This window comes from Rousettus aegyptiacus, unplaced genomic scaffold (genome assembly GCF_014176215.1).
Source record: "Rousettus aegyptiacus isolate mRouAeg1 unplaced genomic scaffold, mRouAeg1.p scaffold_m13_p_11, whole genome shotgun sequence".
NCBI lineage: Eukaryota > Metazoa > Chordata > Mammalia > Chiroptera > Pteropodidae > Rousettus > Rousettus aegyptiacus.
The window spans coordinates 5,221,628-5,246,282 of NW_023416286.1; the positions used below are offsets into that span (position 1 = coordinate 5,221,628).

Genomic DNA, 24,655 nt, shown 5'->3' on the forward strand with positions numbered 1-24,655 from the left:
ACGCATTTGTGACGTTTTCAGTGCCCCTAGGTTCTCCAGTGATGCTCAACGCTGGCTAACTTTCTATTTTTTCAATCCCTTGATCAGTTTTGCTGCAGATTCACGTTATTCGTTTGTAAATGGATGACTTATGAAAGTCTTTTTAACACCCATATAAATGAGGTGCCAGTCTTGCCTCCCAGGTGTTAGGCTCCCCTTGCTTTACCTGTGGAATCAAACTGGATTAATTGCAATTACCTCTAAACGTGACGTCCGGGACATCATTTTTCCTGATGTAACTTATAATTCGACTACATCAAATACTATTACAGTTCTAAGACTTTGCACCTCCGTCTCCAACCCCTTCCCCTACCTACACTCCGCCACTGGTGATCACAGCTACCCAACTTACGTCGCGCTAAGGGGTCGGAGTTTCCAACTCGAAGCGGTAGGGGAACCTCAAAGCTTTAAAACCGAAGAGGGACAGGACTCAAAGAGAAGTAGCACGGTTCTTTCTCCCCGCGACTGAGCTCTTTGCTCACTTTTGCAGCCCACATAGCAATTGGCGCCTTGTGCATACAAGGTGGCCATTAGCAACTCTTACTGGATTAACAGCACTGAGCAGGTTAAGGGCCAAAGAAAAGGGCTCAGTATGAGCTCCAAAGATAGCAATTTTGAAAATGGGTGGTTTATTAAAAAAAAAAAAAAAAATGTCACTTGTCCTCTGTGAGAAAATCAATAAATTGCCATTTCTTAAGGACTGTTACTCTGAATTGCTCTTCTTTAATTTTGGTATTAAATTAGTGGTAGGTTAACTTTTCCTAACGCCTTTTCTCGGAGAAATTAAAAGGATGGGCAGCAAACCCTGGGTATGGTCCAGCTCACTGATGACCAGTCCTGGAAGAAAGTGTGTGGGGGGAAACGGCCTGCACTTCTCATTCTGGGTTCTCCCTCCCATCTTTACAGCAGGCACATTCTGGTAGTAAACCGTGAAAAAGAGCTAAAGTAAAAAATCACAGCCAAGTTATTTGCCAGCCTAGAAATATTTACTTTTTCTGAATTTAGTCGATTTTTCCTTCAACATTTCATTATGAAAAATTTCATACGTAAAAGTTAAAAGAAATTTATAGTGAACTCAGATAAACCCGGGAACAGCACCTTTTTAATTTTCCACATTTATCTCATTTCTACATTAAGGATTTATGGAGCCTTGTAAACGTGCGGTATGTTGAAGAAATAAGAAAATTTTAAGGTGAGGATGTAGTTTTGTTTTCTTCATAAATCTGATGTTCTTACCAGACTATCTTAAGTAGCTGCTGGTCGATTTTGTTTGCTCAGACACTCATCTGTCTAATAACATCATGCGACCAGTCTGCCGTTCTACTCACTGGTATGCGTGCATGAAGTAACGGGCACATGATTCACTCGTGAAGGAACCTCGGAACCACCTGTCACGTTCTCCAGCATAACCTCTTAGGCCTCTGGGAGTAAACTGGACTTTTGGAACCATCCCAGGCTCATTTAGATCCAAGTCGGAAAGACTGAAAACGGTCGCTGTCAAAAACAAATGGTTGTGAGCTAATGAAGACCTTCTCCCTGGGTGTTCGAGTTTCCTGCACAGGCCTCCCTGACAGCTGCAGGCAAGCCCGCGACAGCCCACCCACATGCGCCCTGTTCCACGCCAGTCACAGCTCACGTGCTGATTTCCCTCACAGGAAAAGCCTTGAGACAAGGCCAAGTACCCGTGAGAAGTTAATGTATGATGAAATCGGCATTGGAAACCGGACACAAAGGGAGAATTACCAAACACTTAATGCCTGGACCACCAACTGACCACCTGAAACAATGAGATCTTTAACTTTGATTCGTGTTTCTCAAATTTCAAGCACGCCGTCTCCTTCAGAGGAAAAAAGAGTGCCACAATACCTACAGAAAACTTAATATATTTTATTTTCATATTTCTTATATTTGTACCAACATAAAAATAGGTATACACTTTAAGCTTATAGTTCTCACATAATAAAAGCTAAAACATTTATCAGTTAAATTAAAACAAAACCAATAAAATGAAAATTAACCTTAAAAATTTAATATAACAAATGATGCTGTTTTGCTCAAATAATAAAACCATGTTTTTCTCAAAATAAATGAATCACAAGTATTTGGTTTAATAGCAAAAAGCTGCAGTTCCCTATCCCATTTTGTCCTTAGACCGTTTCTGAACATTCTTATCTAATAATCATGATGAGAACACTTATGCACGTAAGTATCTTGTTTAAACTGGTTCCCATAAATTCAAGCCTTTCTCTCATTCTTTCAACGTAATCAGAACAGAAAATTAACCAAACCTATCAAATGCCTACTTAAGAAACATGAGTTGACAAACTGAAAAAACGAACAATTAACTGCCTTGATTGAAACCTGCACTAATCACCCTGGAATTCGGCTGGCTTGAGAATCTGGAGCAGAAACACTCTGTGAGTTATTTGTGATGATACTCGTCACCAACGACCTGCCCAGAGTGACTGCCGGGGCCAGCACACAGGCGGCAGGGGGGCCTGGGACAGGCCTCGGGCGAGCGTCAGGCCCGGCAGGCGCGTCACGGCCGCAGCTCACGGCCGCAGCACGGCGCCCCGTGCCCCGCTGTCCCGTCATCTGGGCCCTGCGGCCTCAACCGTCCTGTTTTTCTTCAAGCCGGATTTCAGTTTGGAATACTTGACGCTGTTGCCGACGTGCATCTCGCTCTCCTCGTGCTTGCTGAGGATGTGGGACAGGTGCTGCCAGTCCCGGCAGCCGTTCTCGTTCCGCAGCTGGTTCTTTCCTTCCCCGAAGAGTTTGCAGTACAGACAAAACACAGAATCTTTGGAGGTCGAATAAAGTAACCAGAATCGAGTGGTTTTCTCGCCATTTGGGAGAATTCGGGTATAGTAAGTTTCTGAAAACTTCCTCCCTGTGTTGTCTTTTGGGAAGTTAAAATTTCTCACTTGAGGTGGGTCGTTCTCGACCAGGATGTCTCGCTGTTTGACAGTCAAGGCCCGGGGCCATGTTCCGGGGTCCGCGGGGAGCACCACGGGCCCAGCGCTGTCCGGCCCTTCGTCCCCACGCTGCTCCTGGAGCGCGTCAGCCTTGGCGGGCACAAGGGACAGTAAACCCGCGCCCCGGGTGGCTGGTGACATGCGTGTGCCACACTCTGCTGAAACCAGCAGCTCTGAGGTCTTCTCCTTTTTTTCCGGTATTCCCTCTATTTCTTCCAAAAGTATATTCAGTGATCTTTCATTTTCTTCTCGAACAGCACTTCTTTTCCTGTTTTCTGATGTTGATAATTTTTTTGATTTTGTTTCCAGCATCTGAAGAGAAATAGATTACAATTTTACCTCAAAATTGTTAACACTAAAAAAATTAACATATATACAAATGCCCAGCAAGCATGTGAAAAGAAGCTCATTGTTAGCCATCAGGAAAATACAAATCAAAGCCACCACATACCACATCACGCCCACTAGAATGGCTATGACAAAAAGACAACTGTTGGCAAAGATGCGGAAAACCTGGTTCCTGAGGTGACGTGGGAACGTGAAATGGCGCAGCTGCCTTGGAAAGCAGTCAGAGAGAAGTCAGGCACCCTGCCCTAGCACACCGAAACGAAAACACGTGCCACACACGGACCTGTACAAAACCTCCACAGCGACACTTACGACAGCCAGAGAAGCAGAAACCACTCAAATGCCTGTTACTGATGAATAAATAAAAATGTGGTATCATCCACATGATGGAATATTTGGCAAAAAAAGAAGTGAAGCGAAGTCACGTGCCACAACACGGGTGCACCTGGAGACCAGTCACGCAGCACCACGTTGCACGAGTCCGTGTGGGAGAGACCTGTCGCCTAGGTTGGAGTCGGTAACATAAAGAAGCAGAGAGAAGACTGAGAACAGCGAGGACGGGTGCAGTGTGAGCCGCGGCCCGACGGCCGGGGCGGAGCTTGGCTCGGATTTCGTCCTGAAGGCCCAGTGGCAGCACTGACGCAAACCCAGCAGGAGTGACACGACCAAGGTGGCACTTCCGAGGGACCACTCTGCCGATGCTGCGGGCTTCCGCCCCTCGGGAAGACCGAGGGCAGCCGGGAGGCTGTGGTGACACCGGCGCAGAGGACGGGGGCTGCGTGGGCGGCAGTGGCCGAGACGGACGAAGCTGAGAGAACCTGGGCCGGCTGGAAACTGAGTGGCTTTGGGAGCTGAGGAAGAGGGAGGCGGGGAGGACGACCCCGAGGTGGGTGAGGCGGATGGCTCCTTCTCTGGTGGCCGAGGCCAAAAGCACCGTCCCAACGGCATTCAGAGTGGAGGGACCCTGGTGGGCACTGTTGGTCACATACAATGTTCCCCCCATCCCCCCACAATAAGAACGACCTTAGCTTCCGCTGGGCGCCGACCGGACAGTGGAGTTTATTGACAAGGCGAACAAGGGAAGCGGGATTGGAGTCCCGTGCTAGACGCCGTTGAGGCATCTGTGACACATGCGAATGGAGATGACAGGTGGACGTACTGGTCTGAAACTGAAGACACGTGCCCCGCAGATATTAGGAAGTCATCGAAATGGGTATTAACTGAAACGGGTGAGCGGGAGAGCCCACAAAGGAAGCAGAGCCCCGGGCTGCAGTCAGTGTTGCTTCCACACGGCCAAACGCAAACCTAAGTCTAATCCCCACCCCGCCCCCCGTTTCCTGGTAACCGGAGGTGGTCAAGCTGTTCCAGTTCGCAGTGCCACTGCCCAGCAGTAAGACCTCGGGCAAGTCACTCGATCACCTAAGCTTGTTTCCTCGGCAACAAGACGAGGACATCAAGGTCTGGTGAATACGGTGGAGCAGGTAAAATACATTAAAACCTTAAGACTATAATAAATAAGAATAAGAAGTAAATAAAATGAAATGAAGACATTAATTGCATCTAACTAGGAAGGCTGTTTAGACGACTGAATGTAAAAATGTATGTCAAGCTGTACCTGGCACCACAGTAAACTCATGTTAGCTGTCACTATGTTCAAACAAGGGTCCTTGTAGCCATGAGACAATTCCTGAACAGGGCCCGAAAGCAGAGACCTGGAAAGGCTTCTGACTCGCCCACCTTATACTCTGGGCTCCAAGGTTAAACTGCTCATGTCTTTCCTCATCCATGGGGTGAAATGGGCTCCGGGCTCACTTATACTTCCACACAGCAGAAGAATGCACCGGCATCATCTGCTAAAAAGCCTCGTTTTCCCATCAAAATGATCTGGTACCTTCTTCTAATATCAACTGACTATACAGGTGTGATCCTATTTCTGGACTATCTATTCCTCTGACCTATTTATTTTATACCCCACACTGCTTTATTACTGTAGTTTCTGTTTTTTCCACCTTTCTTGAGCTATGACTGATAAACAAAAATTGAATATATTTATGCTGTCCAATGCAATGTTTTGAAGTTTTTAATGTCTTGAAATTAGGTAGAAAATTCCTTAACTTCTCCCTCATGCCATACACAAAATTAACTTGATATGGATCACAAACTTAGGTGTAAAATCTAAAACTAAAACGCTTCTAGATGAAAACAGCTAAGTATCTTCAGAAGCTTGGTAGGCAAAGATTTCTTAAAACAAGACACAAAAGTATTAATCAGAAAAACAAATGCTAAATTGGACTTTATCAAAATTAAAAACATCAAGAAAATGAAAAGACAAAACACTGTCCAGAAGAAAAATCTTCTGAATACGTTTATTTTACAAAAGACATGCATCCAATATATATAAATTCCTGCAACTCAAAAAGACAACCCAATTAAAAAAAAATGAGCTGAAAGCTTGAATGGACACTTTACAAAATAAGATCAACGAGTCATGAAAGAGAATATGTGTTATCAGGGAAATGCAAATTAAAACCACGATGAGATAATCATTTCATATCCACTTGAACAGCTTCAATCAAAACAGACAATATCAAATTTTTGCAAGAATGTGGAGTAACCGCAATTATCGAGTTGTCAGTGGGAATGCGAAACGGTAGAGGAAAGAATTACTTGTAATACCTGCAAAGAATAAGGATCTAAAACAAGCTTACTTACAACAATCAACCATTTTCAATATTCATTTAAGATGGGACAGCTCAGTGACAGATTGACAAAAATGGGAGTAAATGAGACGCTCCGATCGATGTCAGAGTCAGCGTGAGCTACCGGGCAGAGCTCTGGTGCACGGCCGCGCAGACCGCTGACAGATTACCTGTGCTGGAAGGTTACCTGTGCGTACTCGCTGACACAGCCCTGGCAGCAGAACCTCATCCGCTGCCCGCCGGCGGCCAGGACACTGTGCCCGGCCCCTCTGCTGGGCAGGTACTCCCCGCACTGCTCGCAGCAATTCATGGTCAGACCGTTGGCTGCTCTGTACTCATTGAAGCAGTGGTCGCTGCACAGCTTGTGTGTCACATTGCTAACGCTGACTTCATGGCGAACCTGAGAGAGAAGCCAGCATCTGTTAGTACGTGAGCCAGACCAGCACGCAGCTTCTTTGGCAGAAACTAGACTAAGCATTCAGGGCAAGCACTACACAGCTCGTTTTGTCATTCTTTCACTTTTATCTTTGATTTCTTCGTTAAAATCAGTCTTTGATTTTACAAAAATGGAAAAATAAGACTCAGAACGAAAAACCAATAAAGTCAGCACTAACGTTGCACTAACGTTCCCAGAGACATTCATGGAGTCCAGGAAATGAACTCCTTTAGATTTAGGTAGGTGCTGCTTAAAGAAACGCACTGGGCTGCCGCTGCGGCCAACCCCTCCCTGGAACCCCCTCGGGGCCAGCTTCAGCCCCCCTGTGCGGGGGCGGCGTCTGCACACACAGGAGGGCGGCTTTTGCTCTTGCTCTGCTCAGCTCTGTGGCGGCCAAGATAAAAGTGTGTCCTGGGTCCGCCTGGCTCCAGAAGACCCAGGCAGAAGCCAGTCCCCGGGCTGACTGACGGGAGGACCAGCTGCCGCGTGCTCTCCCTTCAGCACTGGGAAGACGGTGCAGCCTTAAAAATGGGGACCTGGCAACATCCACACCCTTTCACTCTACGCGGCGACGTGTTCCTGCAGTGGGCCTGCCTGCTTCCTTCACGTCCTGACCATTGTCGTATTTAGTGGGCCAGAAAGGACGGAGGCCACACAACCACCACGGTGTCATGGGTGCGCCCTGCTGCACAAATAGGACACCTGTCTACAGGACAGCGCCTGCGTGCCCCTAACTTCACAGGGCGTGACAGAAATGGCGGAGTCCAGAACCGCCCTGAAGAGCTAAAGTCACCCCCGTTAACCTAGGCAATGCCTACGTAAGGCATCATGGTGCGGACCTCTGCCAGCTTACTGCACACTGCGCATCTCGACTTGTTGGGGACTCGCCGTCGGAGACTCTGACCGTCTCCGCAGGGGGACGCGCAGGGTGCACGGCGGCCTCCCTGGGAGGACTGGCTGGAGCCCGTTGCAGGGGCCACAGCAGCTCTTCGGGCAGGTGCATCTCTGAAACACAGCAGCAGACAATTTAAGGACATTGCATTTTAATAAAACTCAAATATGTGAATACTAATGGACATTTTCCATTTTCTCATAATTTAATACTAAAAATCAACTATAATTTCTGGATCTAGCAAAATCCACTCTTTGGTTTCATTGCCAAGTCCTCCCACCTAAATCACACAGGAGGAGAGGGGTTGGAGGTGAGCAGTTTTGTGGTGCAAGAACCTTGCCACGGGTTCTTATGGCTTCTAGAAGCATTCAGAGAGGGCGGCAGGAACTTGGTAGAAGGCAGAGGGTGGGAAGGGGGAGGCAGGGCAGTGGCAGGGAGACGGCTATACGCCTTCCATTGTCCTGCCAGGGGCAAGGACAGCTCTGACAAGCTCTAAGGTGACTCCAGCTCGCTAACTGTGAAGACGCCTCTGTGGCTCCCTGATCACACACGTAGACCCTGCCAGGATAGATCACATGCAGCCACGCGCAGAGGGACGGCTTACTTTTTACCGACTACACTTCGTTTCTTTGGAGTACGCTTGTGAGAGAAGGAGGAGAGGCAGGTGGTGGAACAAAAGAGGTGAGCGGAGCCTTTCCGTTGATAAGCTGTCTGCCCCTTCTGTAAAGGGTTCTTGCAGTGTGCACAAGTGATCTTCGCTGGTTTGGTGAGTTGCTGCTGGGCAGAAGGCTGGAAAACCTGTTTGGGGAGCGAGGCCACTGGCGATAAGGAGTCCACCCCGGGCTGCTTCTGATTGCGGGGAAACAACGCTGACTGGGAAATCCACGAGTCTTGGAAACAAAACACAAGGAGGCACGGAACAGGTCAAAACCCACGTGGGAATAAGACTTCTCGTTTCCATTTTGTACGCGTTTAAGACGACAGTGAGGACTACCCACTACCCAGTTTATGTTTGGTGAATGACACCCTGTCGTGCCAACAATGTAAACGGTGGCCTGGCACTGTGCCATGCGGTGGCCGTCATCTCTTAAGTCAGATCCCCAGGTTCAAAATCACCCTGAGCTTCCTAGGTTGTGCAAGTCTACTAAACTGTGCCTTGGTTTTCTCAGCTACAAACTGGCAACGACGCCTGACTCAAGAGAACGTTAAAGCATTGTATTTGGCACCAGGACACTTGCAAAAAATATTAGCCACTTTTTCATCTCTAAGAATAGAGTATTAATACATTCTAAAATAAATACAAAGCTAACTATAGTGTGGGAAATGATATCCATTTTCCTAACAGCTTCTCCCTAACATTTTATTATGAAAGACTTAAAGCATATCAACTGAAGGAATTTTACAGTGAACACCCACATGCCCACCGTATTACACTATTTTACTATTTTTTAAATTAAATTTACTGGGCCTAACATTAGTTAACAACATTATATACATTTCAGGTGTGCGGCTTTGTGACATCTGCACATTCTATACTGTGTGCTCCCCACCCATGGTCCAGACCTCGTCACCATATGTCTGACCCCTTTGCCCTCTTCATCCTCCCTAACTCTAATTTCATACTGTTAACTCTATCACACCTTTCCACTGAGTCGTCCCTCTAAACGAGCAATCTATTTTTCATGTATTACGAGTAATATATAGACATCAATACACTTCCCACCAAAATACTTTGGAATATAGTTTAGACGTCACATTTTAAAGCAACTCTTTCTATAATTACTTATCACCTGTCCAAAAAATTATTTCCTAGGTGGTGGACTACTCAGGAAATTCAGCTTTTCTAAACTAAGTTCACACAGGGACTCCTACGCATCATACGTGACTGTAGCTTTGAAACTGCACAATCCTATGTACCGGGAACAGTACTTCTCAAACCTGAACGTGCATGTGGTCAGGTGAGAATCTTGTTTTAGCGGAAATGCTGAATCAGCAGAGCTTGTGAAGGGCCTGAGACTCTGTATTTCTAACTAACTCCTTGGGTATCGGCGAGGCTTTGAGAAATGAGACCCTGGAGCACTGAATCCTTTTGTCATCTGTGTTCAAAGGTAGCTTTTGTCATCGGCATGAGGCCTACAGTCCCTGCACCCATCAAAATGCCAAAGGCTCCTCATAATACTACCAACATCAACAATTCTATTTTCATTTCTAAATTCCCACCCACTGCTTCTGATTTTCTTTGTTCTATTTCCAGGGTTTTTTTTTTTTTTTTTTTTTTTAATCTTACAGGCAAAACCAAAACAGAACAAGTAACAAAAGGAATTCTTTCGTTCCACAGGGTGTGGCAAATATGGAGTATATGCCAATACAATTTTTTATCACCAAGTATTCATAAAAGTTTCTTTACTTCTAAATTTTCGTAATCCTAAGCTAGTCCTTTAGAAAACAAAATCATTTCAGGAACATTCTAAAGAAAACAGAAATTGTCTATGGCCATGCCGCCCTGAACAAACCCGATCCCATCTGATTTCGGAAGCTAAGCAGGGCTGGGCCTGGATAGTACTTGGATGGGAGACCACCTAGGAAGACCAGGTGCTGTAGACATAAAAAAATAATAATAAGGGATTGTAAGTTGATAAGGTCCTTGCAACCTGTGAGGTCAACCAAGGGTTGCCTCGCCTAAAAAAAATTAAAAAAAAAAAAAAAAAGAAATTACCTATTTACTTATGGAATAAACGTTAAGTTGCATTCGGGATCAAATGTCTCTGCATACCATCTGGATTACAAAGTAGATTTAATAAACAAAAGACAGCCAACCATCACAAGGTTTGTCATCACCATCAACGTGTGAGAAATGAGACCGCTAAACACAAATACACTGGGCTTTTAAACTTCGCGGACTTACCCATTCTGAAAAGGGGCACGTTTATACAGAAGCAATGAAAGTGAGACGCCGCCCATGCCACCCCTCAAGACGGCACCTGGGTTCTGAAACGTCCCCCAGCTTTGGTACACGCGTAAAACAAACGTTTCCTGTTTATATTGCAGCTATTTAATTTTTCCTAATGTCAAAGTTCTTATTTTATCAAATTTTTCTTTTTGGTACTAGTGTCTCCAGATTAAACTTAAACAACTCTCAAACTCTTCCATGCCCTATCCCCAGAAGAAATTTTAAGAAGGAGCCTAGTACACACACATTATTTAATCCAAATTCCTCATTATATACAAGGAAAATTAAGACCTAGAAGTTAGGTCTTAACTTCTGGATCTACTATGTGACTTTTAGGTGTTCTTCATTTCTTCCTGTACCTACACTCTTCTGCCTAAAAAACCACCTTTTTGTGTTTCTGTAGGGTTGGTGAAAAGTTGTCTCAGTGAGGGTTTTCTGGTTGTTAGAATAAAGTATACCATATACACAAGTTTACAAATCTTACGTATGATCTCAATAAAATTCTTTACAATGAACATATTTGCCTGACCACCACCCAGAAACACACAGAAAATGCCCAGTATCCAGAAGACCTTATGTATTTCCCACTCACTAACCTACTTCCTTTCCCACGAGCCGTCCCTATTCTGAGTAGTTCTGCCTAATTTGGGACGTCGCATACTTGACATCGTACAGCATGTACTCTTTTGTGTCCAGTTTCCTTAACAACATCAACAATTGCACATAACGGTTCACCATTTTGAGTTCTCCGACATGTGGCCACTCCTACTTACCCATTTGCTACGGGTTAATTTCAACACTCGACTATGATTTCTGTACCCGTCTTTAATGGTTTCTGAGGCATTTACCCCACTTGGGACCTGCAAACGTTCTTGGATTTGCAGCTTAACGTTTTATCTCTGTTCTAGAAAATCCTCAGCCGTGCCTCATGTACCCCCTCCTCTCCTGGGGACATGAACTCCGCGGCCTTCTCATCAGGTCACAGGTCTCCCATGTTCCTTTGGGCCGGTTCAGTCTGGACGGTACTCCGACACCTTCCAGGCCACTCGGCCCTCCTCCGCAGTGCCCGGGTGTGCAGTTACAACACACAGGGCTGAGAACCCGTGCCTGACGCCCGATTACCTGGACCCCCTATGGGCGCCTCACTGCTGCTGCTGGCTTTTCTCTCGATTTTGTCATGTGGTTGTCTCCTCACATCCGTTTGCTTTTTACGGTTTTTATATGAACGCTGAAAATAACGTGAGGCTTTGGATTATGTCAGCGTCCTGACCCAAAGGTCGGAGTTGTCATTTGTCACTGGTCCCTCCCGCGTGACTGTGAGTCTGCTGAAGGCGCCTCTTCGGTTTTCAGCCTCCTCGGCAGCCTTTTCCAGAACTCATCACACACTCGTAAGAGAAACACAGCTCCAGGTGACATGTCACTTCTCCAAGGCTCCCTCTCTCGGGTCTCGGAACCCTTATTTTTTCACTGTATTTGTCGCTCTATGATGTTTTCAACAGATACTCTAAATTGTGTCTTCTCCCTAATTATTCTCTGCAGGAAGGAAAGGAATTACCTAGTCTATTATTATCGGAAGTAGAACTCACTAGAATCCATATCTGGGCCAGAAATGTTCGTAATGCAATAAAAATACAATGCAGATGCAGAAGCGATTTCTCAGCTTAGGGAGGCATTTTCCGTGTTGAGTTTTTTGCTACTGACATAAAGGTATGTGATGAGTGGAGAATTTTCACTAAAAAATAAGTTTGCCTTAAACGTTAATGAAAGGATTAAATGACTCAAAGGTCCACACTAACAGACATAATCCTATTTTCATAAGATGGAACACCTACTTAGTTTTACGTGTACTTTACACAGAGCCATAATTTTACATGAAATTTCAATCTACAAGCCCTAAATTCAAATGTCACTCAACTCCAGAAATCCTCATCTTGCTCTAATTTTTTTTCTTTTTCCTGTGCTCAAACGCCTTCAATTTATACACATGGAAAGCACATAGCAACTAGAGTAAGACATTCTGGGGGAGCTTTGACTCTAAATAATAACAATAACAATATAATTGCTGTATTATCCTATAATTCTGGTAAAAACTGGTTAGTTTTACTAACACTGACAGCAAATGAAAACGACACGTAATATTAAGATGAGACAGCTTTTACTAGGCTATGTTCAAGGCAAAGAACGAAAAATAGCAACAAAAATGACAAAGACTGTTGTTTCCACAAGTGACTTAACCTTTAGGAGAGGTGCAAGCACTTTCGCCACTGCCCTTCACCCGACAACCCCATGAGCTTTCCTTTTAGCATTCCAGACTAAATGCTACTCTTCAAAGAGTTTTGTGCTGTAACTTTTGCACCCGAAAATAAAACCTTTGAAAACTCAGGAACGTTGTAAATTCATCGGTACTTCATAGATAACAGAAAGTTGTGCCATATATCATAAATAAAAAGTTTAAATGTAGTTAAAAACTTTTTCATTTATTAGTGTCACTTGAGTCAGTCAATGCTGCTTCTGCTGTATTTTAAAGTCATTGATATTTTATGTGATGAGAAAATACCATAAACACAAAATATAATTGTGAACTAATGAGATAACAAGATGACAGAATAAAAAATGCAAGAGTAATCAAAACTATTTTCAAACGTTTTCAAGTTTCCATTATGGCCACAATTTGCATGAAATGATAGTATAGAATCTAATCACAGGATGGGTTTTCATAGTTCAGTTCAGTCTATGTGATGCTTTTAAATTGAAAAGCACCTTATTTATCCACACTCCACATCAAATACACAATTTCAATTTACTCCAGAAAGTGAAAAATGGTAAGGAATACACGGCAAGTTTTCCAGTTTTAATTCCACTTAAAAGCTTGTATGTATGTAAGGGGGAACTCATGTTTGCACAAATATACACCTAAAATTTAGGAAGTAATTATAAAACAAAAAATGAGAGAAAGAAACAGATCTAAAAGAATGATGTTCAATGGACAATATTTCAAGTCTTCAATATCTTTTTCAATTGCTTTTCACATCTTTCAATATAAAGATCACAAGTTTTTTATATTTCTCAGGCTTAACTCTTAATAAACAAAACATGTACACAGTAAATGGATGACAAACATAAGTGATAAATTCATAAAATGTTTGCAAATATATTTTTACAGGTTCATGATGTATAAATTAAGATATCACATTTCAGTCATCATTTTAGCAAACATTAAATAACACTCCTACCCCTACGGAAAGCTTTCAATATGGAAACTAAAACTTATGTTGTACGAAAAGCAATACAATTTTTTGGTGAGGGCAATTTTGCATTAACCATCAAAAGCTTTAAAAATACACTGACATTTTGATTTAGCAATTCCACCTATAGAAACTTTTCTCAAGAAAATAAGACAAGTATGGCAAACTTAGAGAAATTCAGAGAAATCTGTTTATAAGTATGAAATCTAGAAATCTCAAACAACAAGCTATTAAATATGAACATAAAAAGCTAATTAATTTGACATGCTAATTACATAAAGATAAAAAGCCAAATGCTTTCCCCGCCCTAAGTCAAGAAGAAACAGGCTTTAAACGTCTCCTATTACTGTGCAAGATCAAGAGCGTATTAGAAAAAGACAGACACTGGGGACCTGCCCGGCCACAGCATCTCCACAGGAACGCTCGGAGAGAGTCTGAGAGGGGCTGCCTGTTCCACCCTGCTGGCGGCTCACGACTGGTGCGAGGGCAGTGAGTGGTGGGTGAGAGTGCTGACAGGGGACCACACTGTACTCGCCAAGCTCTCTTCTCTACCTCACACTTGCAGAAAAGGAAGAAAAACTGTTATCTTCACTTATGGTTGTAATTACTACAGCAACTGGCCTGGAGTTAGCGTCAGACCCCACTGGACAAAAGGGGCAGTCCCCAACAGGACAGTTCACTTCAGGTGCCACCGTACCTCTGGCCAATGATCCATAAATCTGGGGGGTGCCAAGGCCCCCCTCAGGTTTGATAATTTGCTAAAATGACGCATACAACTCGGGAAAGCTCTGTACTTACGATTACAGCTTTGTTAGAAAGGATACGAGTCAGGACGAGGCAAATGAAGAGACTGACAGGATGAGGTCTGATGGGGACCCAAAGCAGAGCCGCTGAGCCCGCTCCCCGTGGGTCAGGCAGCGTGGTGATCGACCCAGCCGGCGCACCGATGGGTCGCCAACCCGGAGCACACTGAGCTTCCGTGCAGTTTTCAGTGACCAAATCATTCGTGGCGGGTGACGGAACTCCATCCCCAGCCTCCCTCTCCTCGCTGAGGCTGAGCCCAGCGCTCGTGACATGGGTGGTCTTCCCAGGGACCCTCCTCAGCCCTGGCTGGCGGCTCATCTCTCAGTGCAAACTTATTTACGTGTGATTCAGTGCTCGTGAAGAGAAAAGACCTTCCTGCTGCTCGGGGCACCCCAAGGATTCAGCCTTTCTCCCAAGAAGCAGGGGAGGTACTTATTACATAACAGATCCTTGGTAAAACAGTGGAATTAGTATTAATTTGACTATATCTCAGCCTTTGACTACAGCTTAATGTTCTGTATGATGAACAGAGAAAGATGCATAAACCACTTGTTTCCTATCAAAGTTGACAGCTGTCTTAAGGAAAAGCGGAAAAGCACTTGCAAAATTACTGTATTGCAAGCTAACCTTTTTCATGAAATGCCTTTTTCTTCTTGGAAGAATAACAAACTGGTCAACGGACATTTTCTTAAAAATAAACCAAATGAGCCTGTCACTTCAAGAAAAATGACAGTAATTACTGCCAGTGAGAAATCAAGAGCTTCAAGATAAAATTAGAACCTTTGAAAGTTTGTATCCACCACCGTAAGCTTAATGGCTTTCTGAAGTGCCAACATTTAGAAAATTTGTGTAACTCACTGAATTGATATTTTCCAAATCACTAAATCACACAAAGGTAAAAGAGTCATTCAAAGTTCAATGGTTTTTAACGTAATAGATTATGAAAGCTCACTATATGGTTTAAAATTCCTCACTGTAAGAACCTTTAACAAACTACTACTTGTCAAGTTTTGGTGCTGCGTCTAACATCCCCCACCCCCACAGAACAAAAAAAATCAATAGTGAAAAATGGGAAACATGCTAAAAGTAGAGGGATAGGTATCTCAAAGGAAAATTTCAGTTATGAAACTTCTATTTTTAAAATTTAGGTTAAGTTAATCAAAGGAATACGAAACTGTAAGTAATACGCTTTAACTTATATTTTTAAAACCACAAAAAGCAGAAAACTGAAAGCAAACAAACCAAAAGATGAACAGCGGTCACTTTTGATCATTGGGGTACAGTGACAGGCGTTATTATCTAAGGTCTGTGATTTCCTTCAAATAATCTCTAGTAACCACATAGTACTCCCATGACCAGAGAAAAACATTAATTAAAAAAATAAAGAAAAAAATACTGGCATTCTGTTAAATAAACGACAGGCCTCTTGGCTCTAGTGACTTTTCAGTGCTGTCCCCAATTCCAAGTTGGTCAATGACGAAGGGCACTAAGATGGCCAAACCACCACCAACCCCACAAAACAAGGCCCGCGAAACCTCATGTGTGTCATGAAAACATCATACGAAAGATTTGCTAAGTTTCAAATAACTTTCATTATATTTTAATATCGGAACGAGACTGTCCACATAAAAGTGTTTAAAATATAGGTCTGACTTAAAGGTGAGAAACTTTTCAATGAAGCCACTAATAAAATGCAGATTTAAAAATGAAAATCACAGACAAGCAGGCCAATGGTAAACACTTGTAAAGCAAAAATTTGAAATTTCAAATTAAATAATTCCAAATTAATTTCAATTACTATGTAATATTGCTTTGTATTCCCTTTCGGTTCACTATCCATCTTTTTATTCTTTGATTTTTTACATTAAAATACTGATACAAAGGCGGTGGTAGTGGTTATGGAGGTTTTCAATTAAAACACTTTCAATGTAAGTCACATTGGATAAAATAAGTTAAATTCCCCAAAATTCAGAGACCAAGCAGATTGCAGTTTTAAGTAAAATGTCTATCTTAATCTCAAAGTCAAGAACTATTTCGCATACAGAACATAAATAAAATAGATATGGGTACTAAAACTAACAGCTGAAGCTGAAACACATTTACACGGGGTAGGAGAGCACCCATGGCTTACCAGGGCTGTGATGAGCGGCGGATTCTCCATTCTGAAATTCATCTCCTGCCACATTCACTCTACCAGGATTAAAAGGTCCTACTCCAGTCTTGGTCTGTGAAGTCAAAGATGGGGTGTATGTTTGCATATTAACACCAAAATTACTTGACTGCAGTCCGTTAGCGACATCTCCCAAGCTGGTATTCTATAGTGCTGTTACATGTGTAATCATTAAGTTCATATCTCGCCTGTCAGTATTTTTTAATTGGCCATCATTCAGAGCTTACACCTGTTTCTAAGGTTGTAACATTAGCAATCTGAATTTCAGAGTCGATTCTGTAGTGATACCACTATTACCCATTCCTGCATTTACCTTACTTCTTGAAAGACTGGAAATGGAGAAATCCACATCTTTGGTTCTGTTTTTAGTCTCAGGGGGTCCCCATTCCATAAAACTAGAGGAGTTTTTCTTTTCCCCTCCATTTGTTTCTATGTCCTCTTCATCATCAATAACAATCGTCTCACTTATATTTCTCTTCTGAGAAGCCAGATCTCTTGAGGAAGGAAGAATTATGGAATAATTTCCTTGGAGCTTTCCATTTCTCGATAGAAAACTTCTTTGATCAACTATTGCTGGAGTAGGAATCGAAGGAGGTTGAACAGATTCAATAAATACAACATCGTCATCATCATCTTCCACTGATGAATTTCTAGAGCTACTGACTAAAGAACTACTTGGGTCCCCAAGTGGATTTCCTACGTCCGTGGGACTAGCTGCCATGGCTTTACTCTCTAGAGAAAGAGGACTCTGGTCAGCCAAGTCTAATCCTCCCACTGAACATTTATCCATGCCGAGGCACCTGCAAGAGACACGGAGAAGGAAAAGGAAAGTTCTAGTACACTGTGATTATTGCATTTTATTGCAATAAAATAGCATAAATGAAATTTAAAATTCTTTTACGTGATTTTTATCTAACTTGCAAGAAAAAATTGTCACCCATTCTGTTTTTCTTGTCCCATTACCATTTAATGTTTACTTCTTCAGAATCTGATGAAAATTAATTATCCAATTTTGGTAGTCCTTAAAAAAATATTCAACTGACAGTAAAGTCCTCATTTACCACTGTCAATAGATTCTGCAACTTTAAGCATAAGGACATTTAATGAAACCAATTTTACCACAAGATAATTGATATAAACAAGAGTTAACTTCCTACGGCATCTCATCAGTGTTTTAATTTAAGGACCTGCTATACTCAATTTAACCAATTCAACACTTTATAGGGGAAAAATACCTAAGTCTTCCTTTCAAATAGAAAACAGTAACAAAACTCTATCAAGTACCAACAACTCAGAGTCCAGACAATGACTACACTAACAGAAAACTTCCAGCTACTAAAATGACTGTCATTGCTCAATCACTCTTTCCAAGTCTTGTCAGTTTTGCAAATTCTCTAACAACATAACTATGTGATTAAATCTTTCCAGATATCATGCTGTTTTCTATGTAAATTCTTAAATCCACCCCTGATGCAGGGGTCATTTAACCTTCCTCACAGTCACAGGTCAGGAAGGAGAAGCTAAACCGATTGCTCCGGGTAAGCCCAAGCTGGACTGGGACTCAGGGCTCTAACTCTAGGCCCCAGGCCCTGAGCACTCTGCCTTACTTAGGCACACGTCTGACTGTGCTCTAAGGCACGACAAAGCAAGGGTCCAACAGAGGCACAATCAGAACCTGGGGTGGGAACCACTGGTAAAGCGAGGCTCCAGGGCAGGTGAGGGAAGAGAGAGAAAAGGGGCTGGGTGGCAGTGAGACTGCATCGAATTAGCATTTCCCACCCCAAAGGCCAGGGAACCGGTGCGCACGTGGGCACGACTGGAACACGTCTAAGTGTGCAGAAATGACAGGCGGAACACTGAACCGCGTTTACACGAGTTGGTCTCAACTTTCTTAGAAACTCGAGAGCAAAGGTCGTGGGAATTGCATGGGTGTCACATAATTAAAAAACACTCATTTCACGTGGCAGTCAACGTTCCATTTTAAACACCTCATGGTGAAATATGTTAAGTAACACTGCTATCCTAAAATCTTCCCAATTTGAATTGGTAACAGTTATAGTCATGTAAGAGGTAATGTCTATTCATAATAGGTGCTATGAATTAATAAGTACATTAATTCAGACAATGCTTACGTGAGGTAGGAACTATTTTTTCCCTCACTGCACCCACTAGGAAACTAAGACCCACGAGGTCTGGTCAGTCTGGCCTGCCCCGGTCTCCACAGCCAGGAAGCGAAGGGTCAGGACTCAGACTCAAGAGATCGACTTCACAGCTACTACGCTCATATGCGACTAAGGCATAAAACAATTTTTAAAAATTACTTCTCTTTTATTACAAGTGAATTCATGAAAACAACATTCAAATAAGTCTATTTCAAAGATAGACAAATAGTAAAACCAAGGGACCAGTTTAAAAGGGTTGTAAACAGAAAAACTGGGATCGTGGTTAACACTCATTCAGAGAGTATGCTATGTGGTTGATTTTCAAAGGAAAGAGCCAATAATTTAGCTTAAACTGAGTTTTGAAATACAAATATAAGAGCTGTTCTACATGAACTCTCTCGGTCCTTTATCTGAATAAACCTAAAACAGAAAAGAACAATTTCCAGAAAAGAGCTACAGCTGACTCCACAGTAGCCTCTGGTGGTTGCTGGGTCCTGTCTTACTCTTCTCAAGAGCATGATACAAAGGACATTCTTTATGCTCATCTCACTGCAGTCATCTACCTCTGAAAAAGACTGAGTATTTATTCACCTATTTTCAAATCTCAGATTATAAAGTTAAATCACTACCTAAATCCATTGTGCATTTAATTTAACCATCAAACATTCTTAATTCCATCAACACGAGACTACAGAAAAGTTTTTAGTTTCTACAATATTATTCAAAAACAGAGAGTAAAAATTATGGCTTAGCTAATTAGCTGTGTGGCACTGAGCAAATTATTTCACCTAGATGAGTTCTGGTTTTCTAAACTGTAAGCTGTGAATGGGAATAATATGTGACACCAAGGTTTTTATTGAGACAACTGGATGTGCAAGTCCCTCGTCTCTGCCTGGGCCACGTGGAGGAGTGCAAACAATGTCAAACCGCTGTCCATGGAGCAGGTTCAGGCAAACCTTCCGCCTACATCTCAGGGTTTCGACAAGCATCGAATTAATCTCAGGCATTTACCTAGTCTTCTTGTGGCATCACATTCATCTACAAGTTAATGTTCACTTGATTTTCATTTTGTATGATACAATGAAAATTCACGTAAATTCAAAGCAAAATCTGCACATAGAAGATCAATACAAATTATATGACCACCCTACAAAAAGTTAGGCTGAAACCCAAGCAGGACTCTTAAATGCAAACTATCTTAGGCAATGGGTACCGACCTTGCAGAGTTAACAGGGTGTTCAGGGATAAAGATAAGAGTTAACACTAAAACACATAGAAATAGGGGTTCTCTGCCCTCCTGAATCGAACTACTTTTCTATTGCACCTCAGAGACCACTCACCACCACAAAAAAGCGAGTACCACAGTAAAGAGTCAGTTTTTGGTTTCCCAGAGCATATAAAAGTTATATTTACACTATCCTGCAGTCTATTAAGTGTGCAATAGCATTATGTCTAAAAAAATTATATGTAATTTAAAAATACTTCATTGCTAAAAAATGCTAGCCAACCCCCGAGTCTTCAGGGAGCCTCGTCCCCTGGCTGGGGGCGGGGTGCCTCTCCACCGGTGGAAATGTGCAAATGTGCGCGTCTGGGAAGTGCGGGAGAGTGAGGCTCGCGGCACCAGCCCGCCTGGATCTCCTGAGGGTGCTGCACTCACTTTTCTTGTAAGTTGTGGTAAAACAGAACATAAACCTTGCCATTTTAACCATTGTTAAGTGTACACTTGGGTGTCATAATTTTTAAAATATGCTTTCTAAGAGTTGCAAAAATTTTTCTGTGGAATTAAGTTATAACTGAGCATCAATAATTTTCTCGATATCTTCAATTGAAAAAATTAGTTGAATAATTTAGTAGCCATTCAATAGTCAACTATACTTAGGTATCATGAAGAGCTTACGTTTTAAAAAGAATCAGTTAAAAAACAAGCTGAAATAGAAATGCTGAAATATTAATGACGAGATTAGTATGTGATGAGAAAGGTAAACTAACCTGCTTAGGAAACTTCAAAAATTAAAAGGACCAGGAATGTATTTTAAAATATTTGATTATTGTCTCAAAGATTCATTTTTGGCCACCTACAAGCACACTCATTTTCTAGGCTCTGTAATGCACGCTACCACAACTGCCGGTCATCGCAAATCAGTTCCATGGCACCTCTGCGCACTTACTGCCACAGAACAGATCTTTCAGAATATAAAAACATTTATTTGTTTACATAAAAATAAATTCAACTCCGAAGCCACCTCCCATCTAAAATCATAAGCGAAATGAAGGTGTGCCACGGTTCCCGTGGCACTGGCACTGAGACAGGAGAACCAAGCAGCACAGGAACAACTTCTACAAATGGCAAGAGGATCGCTGAAGTGCCCAAGTGCAAAGCCACGGTCCAGAAATCAACAGAGATTAAGACAACGGGAGACTGATCCCACGACCAACTTCCCTCCCTTCTAAAACCTCGGTGACTACCACATGGGAATAAAAGAAACAGACGCAACAAAATTTTCTAAGCCAAAGAGCAGATGGATGAGTAGCTAACTAGCTGGCCGACCTAAGACAGCCAAACTAAAACAGGGACGAGACGCTGAGCGGAGGAATCCTCAAGGCCCTGCTGCACCGGATGACCCAGGGTGGGGGCCGGCAGCTAAAACTGGAGGGTGCGAGGCCCCCATCCCCAACCCTCCCCCGCGCGGACATGCGGCCCACGCCGGGGCGAGTTCCAGGCCCTCACTCCGCGCAGAGGACAAAGTACGAGCCCCGTCTGGGCCTCCCTGGGCACGCGGGGAGGCTCGGGGCGTGCACGCCAAGCGCCCGCTCCCCCAGACCCCCAAGGAGCAGCACCCAGACCTCCAGCTCCCAGGCGGCAGCCTCTTTCTCGGAAGACTTCTCAGAAACAGTCTTCGCTGCGGAACTGGGAACCAGAAAGGAAGGAAAGACCTAAATCTGGTGACTCACGAGGTTCTCCATCCGCTGGCCTAAAAGACCCCTCCGCCAGGGAGCGCCGTCCTGGAAGCCCCGCCCACCCCCCCAAGACCAGTCGAGAGCTAGGAAACTTGTGAGGAAAGCAGCTCTTCTGAGAAAACCAGTTAAAAGAGAAGAAAACGAACGGAAGAGACAGAAGGCAGGAAAAAGAAAATGTAAAATGAAAAATCGCCAACTTTCAGTACCCTAGGTGGATACATGATGAGAACAAGGCCATAAAAAATTAACATTTCTAATATAAAAGAGAGCTTTCAGAAATTAAGTTTAGCAGAAATGAAAATTCAGTAAAAGGGTTAAAAGATAAAATTGAGAATATCTCAGGAAATGAAAAAAAAATTAAAAAAAAAATAAAACAACTAAGAATTATGGCTACCATTAACAGTGTATGTGTCTCCCGTAACTCATGGGCCAGGCACTTTACCAATTTTTATACTCATTTCAATCTTCACAGCAATCTTGGGAAGAGAGACATAATTTACTTATTTAAAATGTGTGTAACAAAAGAGCATTTAATTGAATAAGATGTGCATAATTAAGGTTCACTGACTGACCCTAACTCAGTTTGCACTTGTCCAAGCAAGACAGCAGATGTGTACCCTACCCCAGCTGGTACTAAAACCTGGTCCTTTATACTGCATCATGTTGCAAATACCCTAGAACACTTTGCTGAGAAAAGTGGCTTGTCTAAGTGACAATAACGGGCCAGTGACTTGTTACCCTGAGAATTTTAGTCCCCACTAGTTCCCTATCCCTGTGAAGACCCATCACAGTTTGAGAACCATACCTACATACCATCTTCTCCCCAAATTACCAGGGGGTGTTAAAAAGCACACTCCAGGTCTCCCAAGAAAGTTGACCAGTTAAACAATCTCCACTCTGAGAAGCTGGACACAGCTCTCTCTGTCCTGGCACCCTTTCCCAGTCTAAGTAAGTGAAGGGGTGCTTGAGCCATAACAGTAAGTGGACAGCGGGGTCCGGCAAGGAGCAACAAGGGCGACAGGAAGGCAGGAATACCTACTGGGAGAGAAACTAACCGCAAGTTTCTTTGTGATAACCAACAGAAAACTGCTCGATCACCCTGAAAGGACAGAGTAGGCAGACCAAAGAGTGTACAGAATTCCAGATAACAAATGTAGAATCAGAGTTGTGTGTGTTTTTTTTAATTATCGTTTGATACTCCTAATAAAATTATTTGGGCAAGGACTGGTGTAAAAACCATTAACTAAATAACTGACAGAGAACTGGGCATTTTATTTTACTGACACAAACACCAAATACATTACTTTCTGACAGCAAGGAGAAACATTTATTCTATAATGGAAGGATCGTGGGGTCACTAGCAATTCAGGGCTCCACCTATGAATCACGAGGGTGACAACCAGATCACCTTTCTCCTGATGTGGTGCTAGCTGGAGGGCTGTCAGGGTACACAAATATTCTAGCACTCTGGAAATTGTCCCATGGTGTAAGTGTGCCACACTCCCAGTGCCTCCCCTGTGATGGCCCCAGCCTGGCTCTGGGGACACGGTCCATCCAAGAATTAGTTGTTTGCCTTCAAGACAAAGGAAAGTAAATTGCACAGAACACCCTATTGCTGCACTCAGAGCATTAAACAGAAAAGCGGGGCAGAATAACTCACAGAGGAGCTGTTTTCTTCCTTAATTTCTGCCAAAGCTTCACGAGATTGGCCTGAAGGTGATTCCCGGTCCTGGAACGAGAGGAAATGAAAAACGGTTTCGTTACAGAAGACCTGGATGCAGAGCAACTCCTAACTCGCAGAGGGAGGTGGCAGGGACAGTGGCCAAAGAGCCTCAGAGCCCACTCCCCGCCCCCACACCCCCCGCCAATTCGGCGGAGAAACCAGGGTAAAAAAAAAAAGCAAAACGAACTACGGGACCGAAACGACGAGACAAAGCTCGGACTGTATCTTCCAGCCACCGACCGCGAGGCGGGGGCGGGATTCGGACATCCCCACGCACGGGACCGTTTGCCCCCCGGAACCGGCCAAACGCGCCGCCGCGTCACTCGGGCGCCGATGCGGAGGGAGGGGCGGCTCCCGTCACCGCCGGGCTGAGGTTTCCCAGCTCGTCCCCAGCTGCGGCCGGGGCCCGAGACTCACCCCGGCCCGTCCGCCATTAGAAGCGCGCCGGTGAGACCCAAAGGGAACAGGGAGCGCGCGGGGGCCCGGGCGGAGCGCACCCTCGCCCCCGGCGCCGCGGACCGCGCGCTCCGGCCGCCCTGGCAGCACGGAGTCCCCGCGCGCCCCGCCCCCACCGCCTCCCGGAGAAAGGGACCTCTGCGACCCCCGCCGGCATCCTCACCCGACCTCCCGGCCTCGCCCGCGCGCCCGCAGCCCTCGGGACGCCCGCTGCATGAGCGGAGCCCGCAGCAGCCCCGGAGGCCCGACACTCCGCGGGGACGGCGGCCGCGCCGCGGGGGTCAGTCCCGGGCCGGTGGGAGGTCTCAGAGGCCGCCCTCGCCCATCTCCGCCTCCCGGCGCCCCCGCCTCCGAGGCTGCGCCGGCCGCCCCCGCCATCGGGGGTCCCGGCCTGCGAAGAAAGCGGAGACGAACCTCACCCGGTTCTGGCTGCGGCCCCGCGGAACGAACCTCCCCTCCCCCGACCCACCCCCTTCGGCGACGCGCACAACTCTGCTCGGTCCAGTCCCGGCTTTAGCTCTGGGAAGCAGGCGGAGGCGGAGGCGGAGGCGACGGCGGCGCAGCCGGGCCCGGGCAGGCCCAGCCCTCCGCACCCCCATTGGCTGGCGGGGAGGGCGGGCCGGGGCGCCCAGGGCACGTCCATTGGCTCCGACCGCCTTCCTTCAGGACGCCCTCGAGGGGGTGGTCTGGAGAGCTGTCCGTCAAGCGCAGGCCGTGCCCCGGCGCTGCCCTTCCCTTTGCTCCTGCGCCAGCCGGGTCCCTGGTGCCCTGGTGCCCTGTCTCCGCCTTCCTTGCCCC

At 44.6% G+C, this 24,655-nt stretch overlaps 1 protein-coding gene and 1 non-coding gene across 5 annotated transcripts; one reads left to right on the forward strand and one right to left on the reverse strand.

The window, feature by feature from the left end:
• Window positions 1–1,906: 1,906 nt before the first annotated feature.
• On the reverse strand, window positions 1,907–24,424 carry ZMYM5 (zinc finger MYM-type containing 5). 4 transcript variants are annotated; one of them, XM_016131732.2, is made up of 8 exons: window positions 24,327–24,424; window positions 23,339–23,407; window positions 16,872–17,358; window positions 16,520–16,613; window positions 7,994–8,279; window positions 7,337–7,502; window positions 6,249–6,461; window positions 1,907–3,326 (listed from the first exon to the last, which is right to left on the reverse strand). In XM_016131732.2, the coding sequence occupies exons 3-8, from the start codon at window positions 17,346–17,348 to the stop codon at window positions 2,631–2,633; spliced, it is 1,932 nt and encodes a 643-aa protein (XP_015987218.2). In that variant the 5' UTR covers window positions 17,349–17,358; window positions 23,339–23,407; window positions 24,327–24,424; the 3' UTR covers window positions 1,907–2,630. The 4 variants fall into 4 exon arrangements, with proteins under 4 accessions (XP_015987218.2, XP_015987219.2, XP_015987220.2 ...); XM_016131733.2 differs by having other exon boundaries at window positions 24,277–24,363; XM_016131734.2 differs by having other exon boundaries at window positions 24,272–24,330.
• Window positions 9,875–9,993, forward strand: LOC118609410. Its single transcript, XR_004953430.1, has one exon. It is a non-coding gene; the product is annotated as a 5S ribosomal RNA (ribosomal RNA).
• Window positions 24,425–24,655: the final 231 nt, after the last annotated feature.

Excerpts from the sequence above, each read along its gene's own strand:
- ZMYM5 (XM_016131731.2), bottom strand. The coding sequence starts at position 24,073 with ATGCAGCGGGCGTCCCGAGGGCTGCGGGCGCGCGGGCGAGGCCGGGAG. Across the intron at positions 8,280-16,519 it reads CGCCGCTCATCACAGCCCTG|ACTCGTGGATTTCCCAGTCA; the intron begins GTAAGCCATGGG and ends TTTGTTTCCAAG. Across the intron at positions 3,327-6,248 it reads GTGTCAGCGAGTACGCACAG|ATGCTGGAAACAAAATCAAA; the intron begins GTAACCTTCCAG and ends ATTTCTCTTCAG.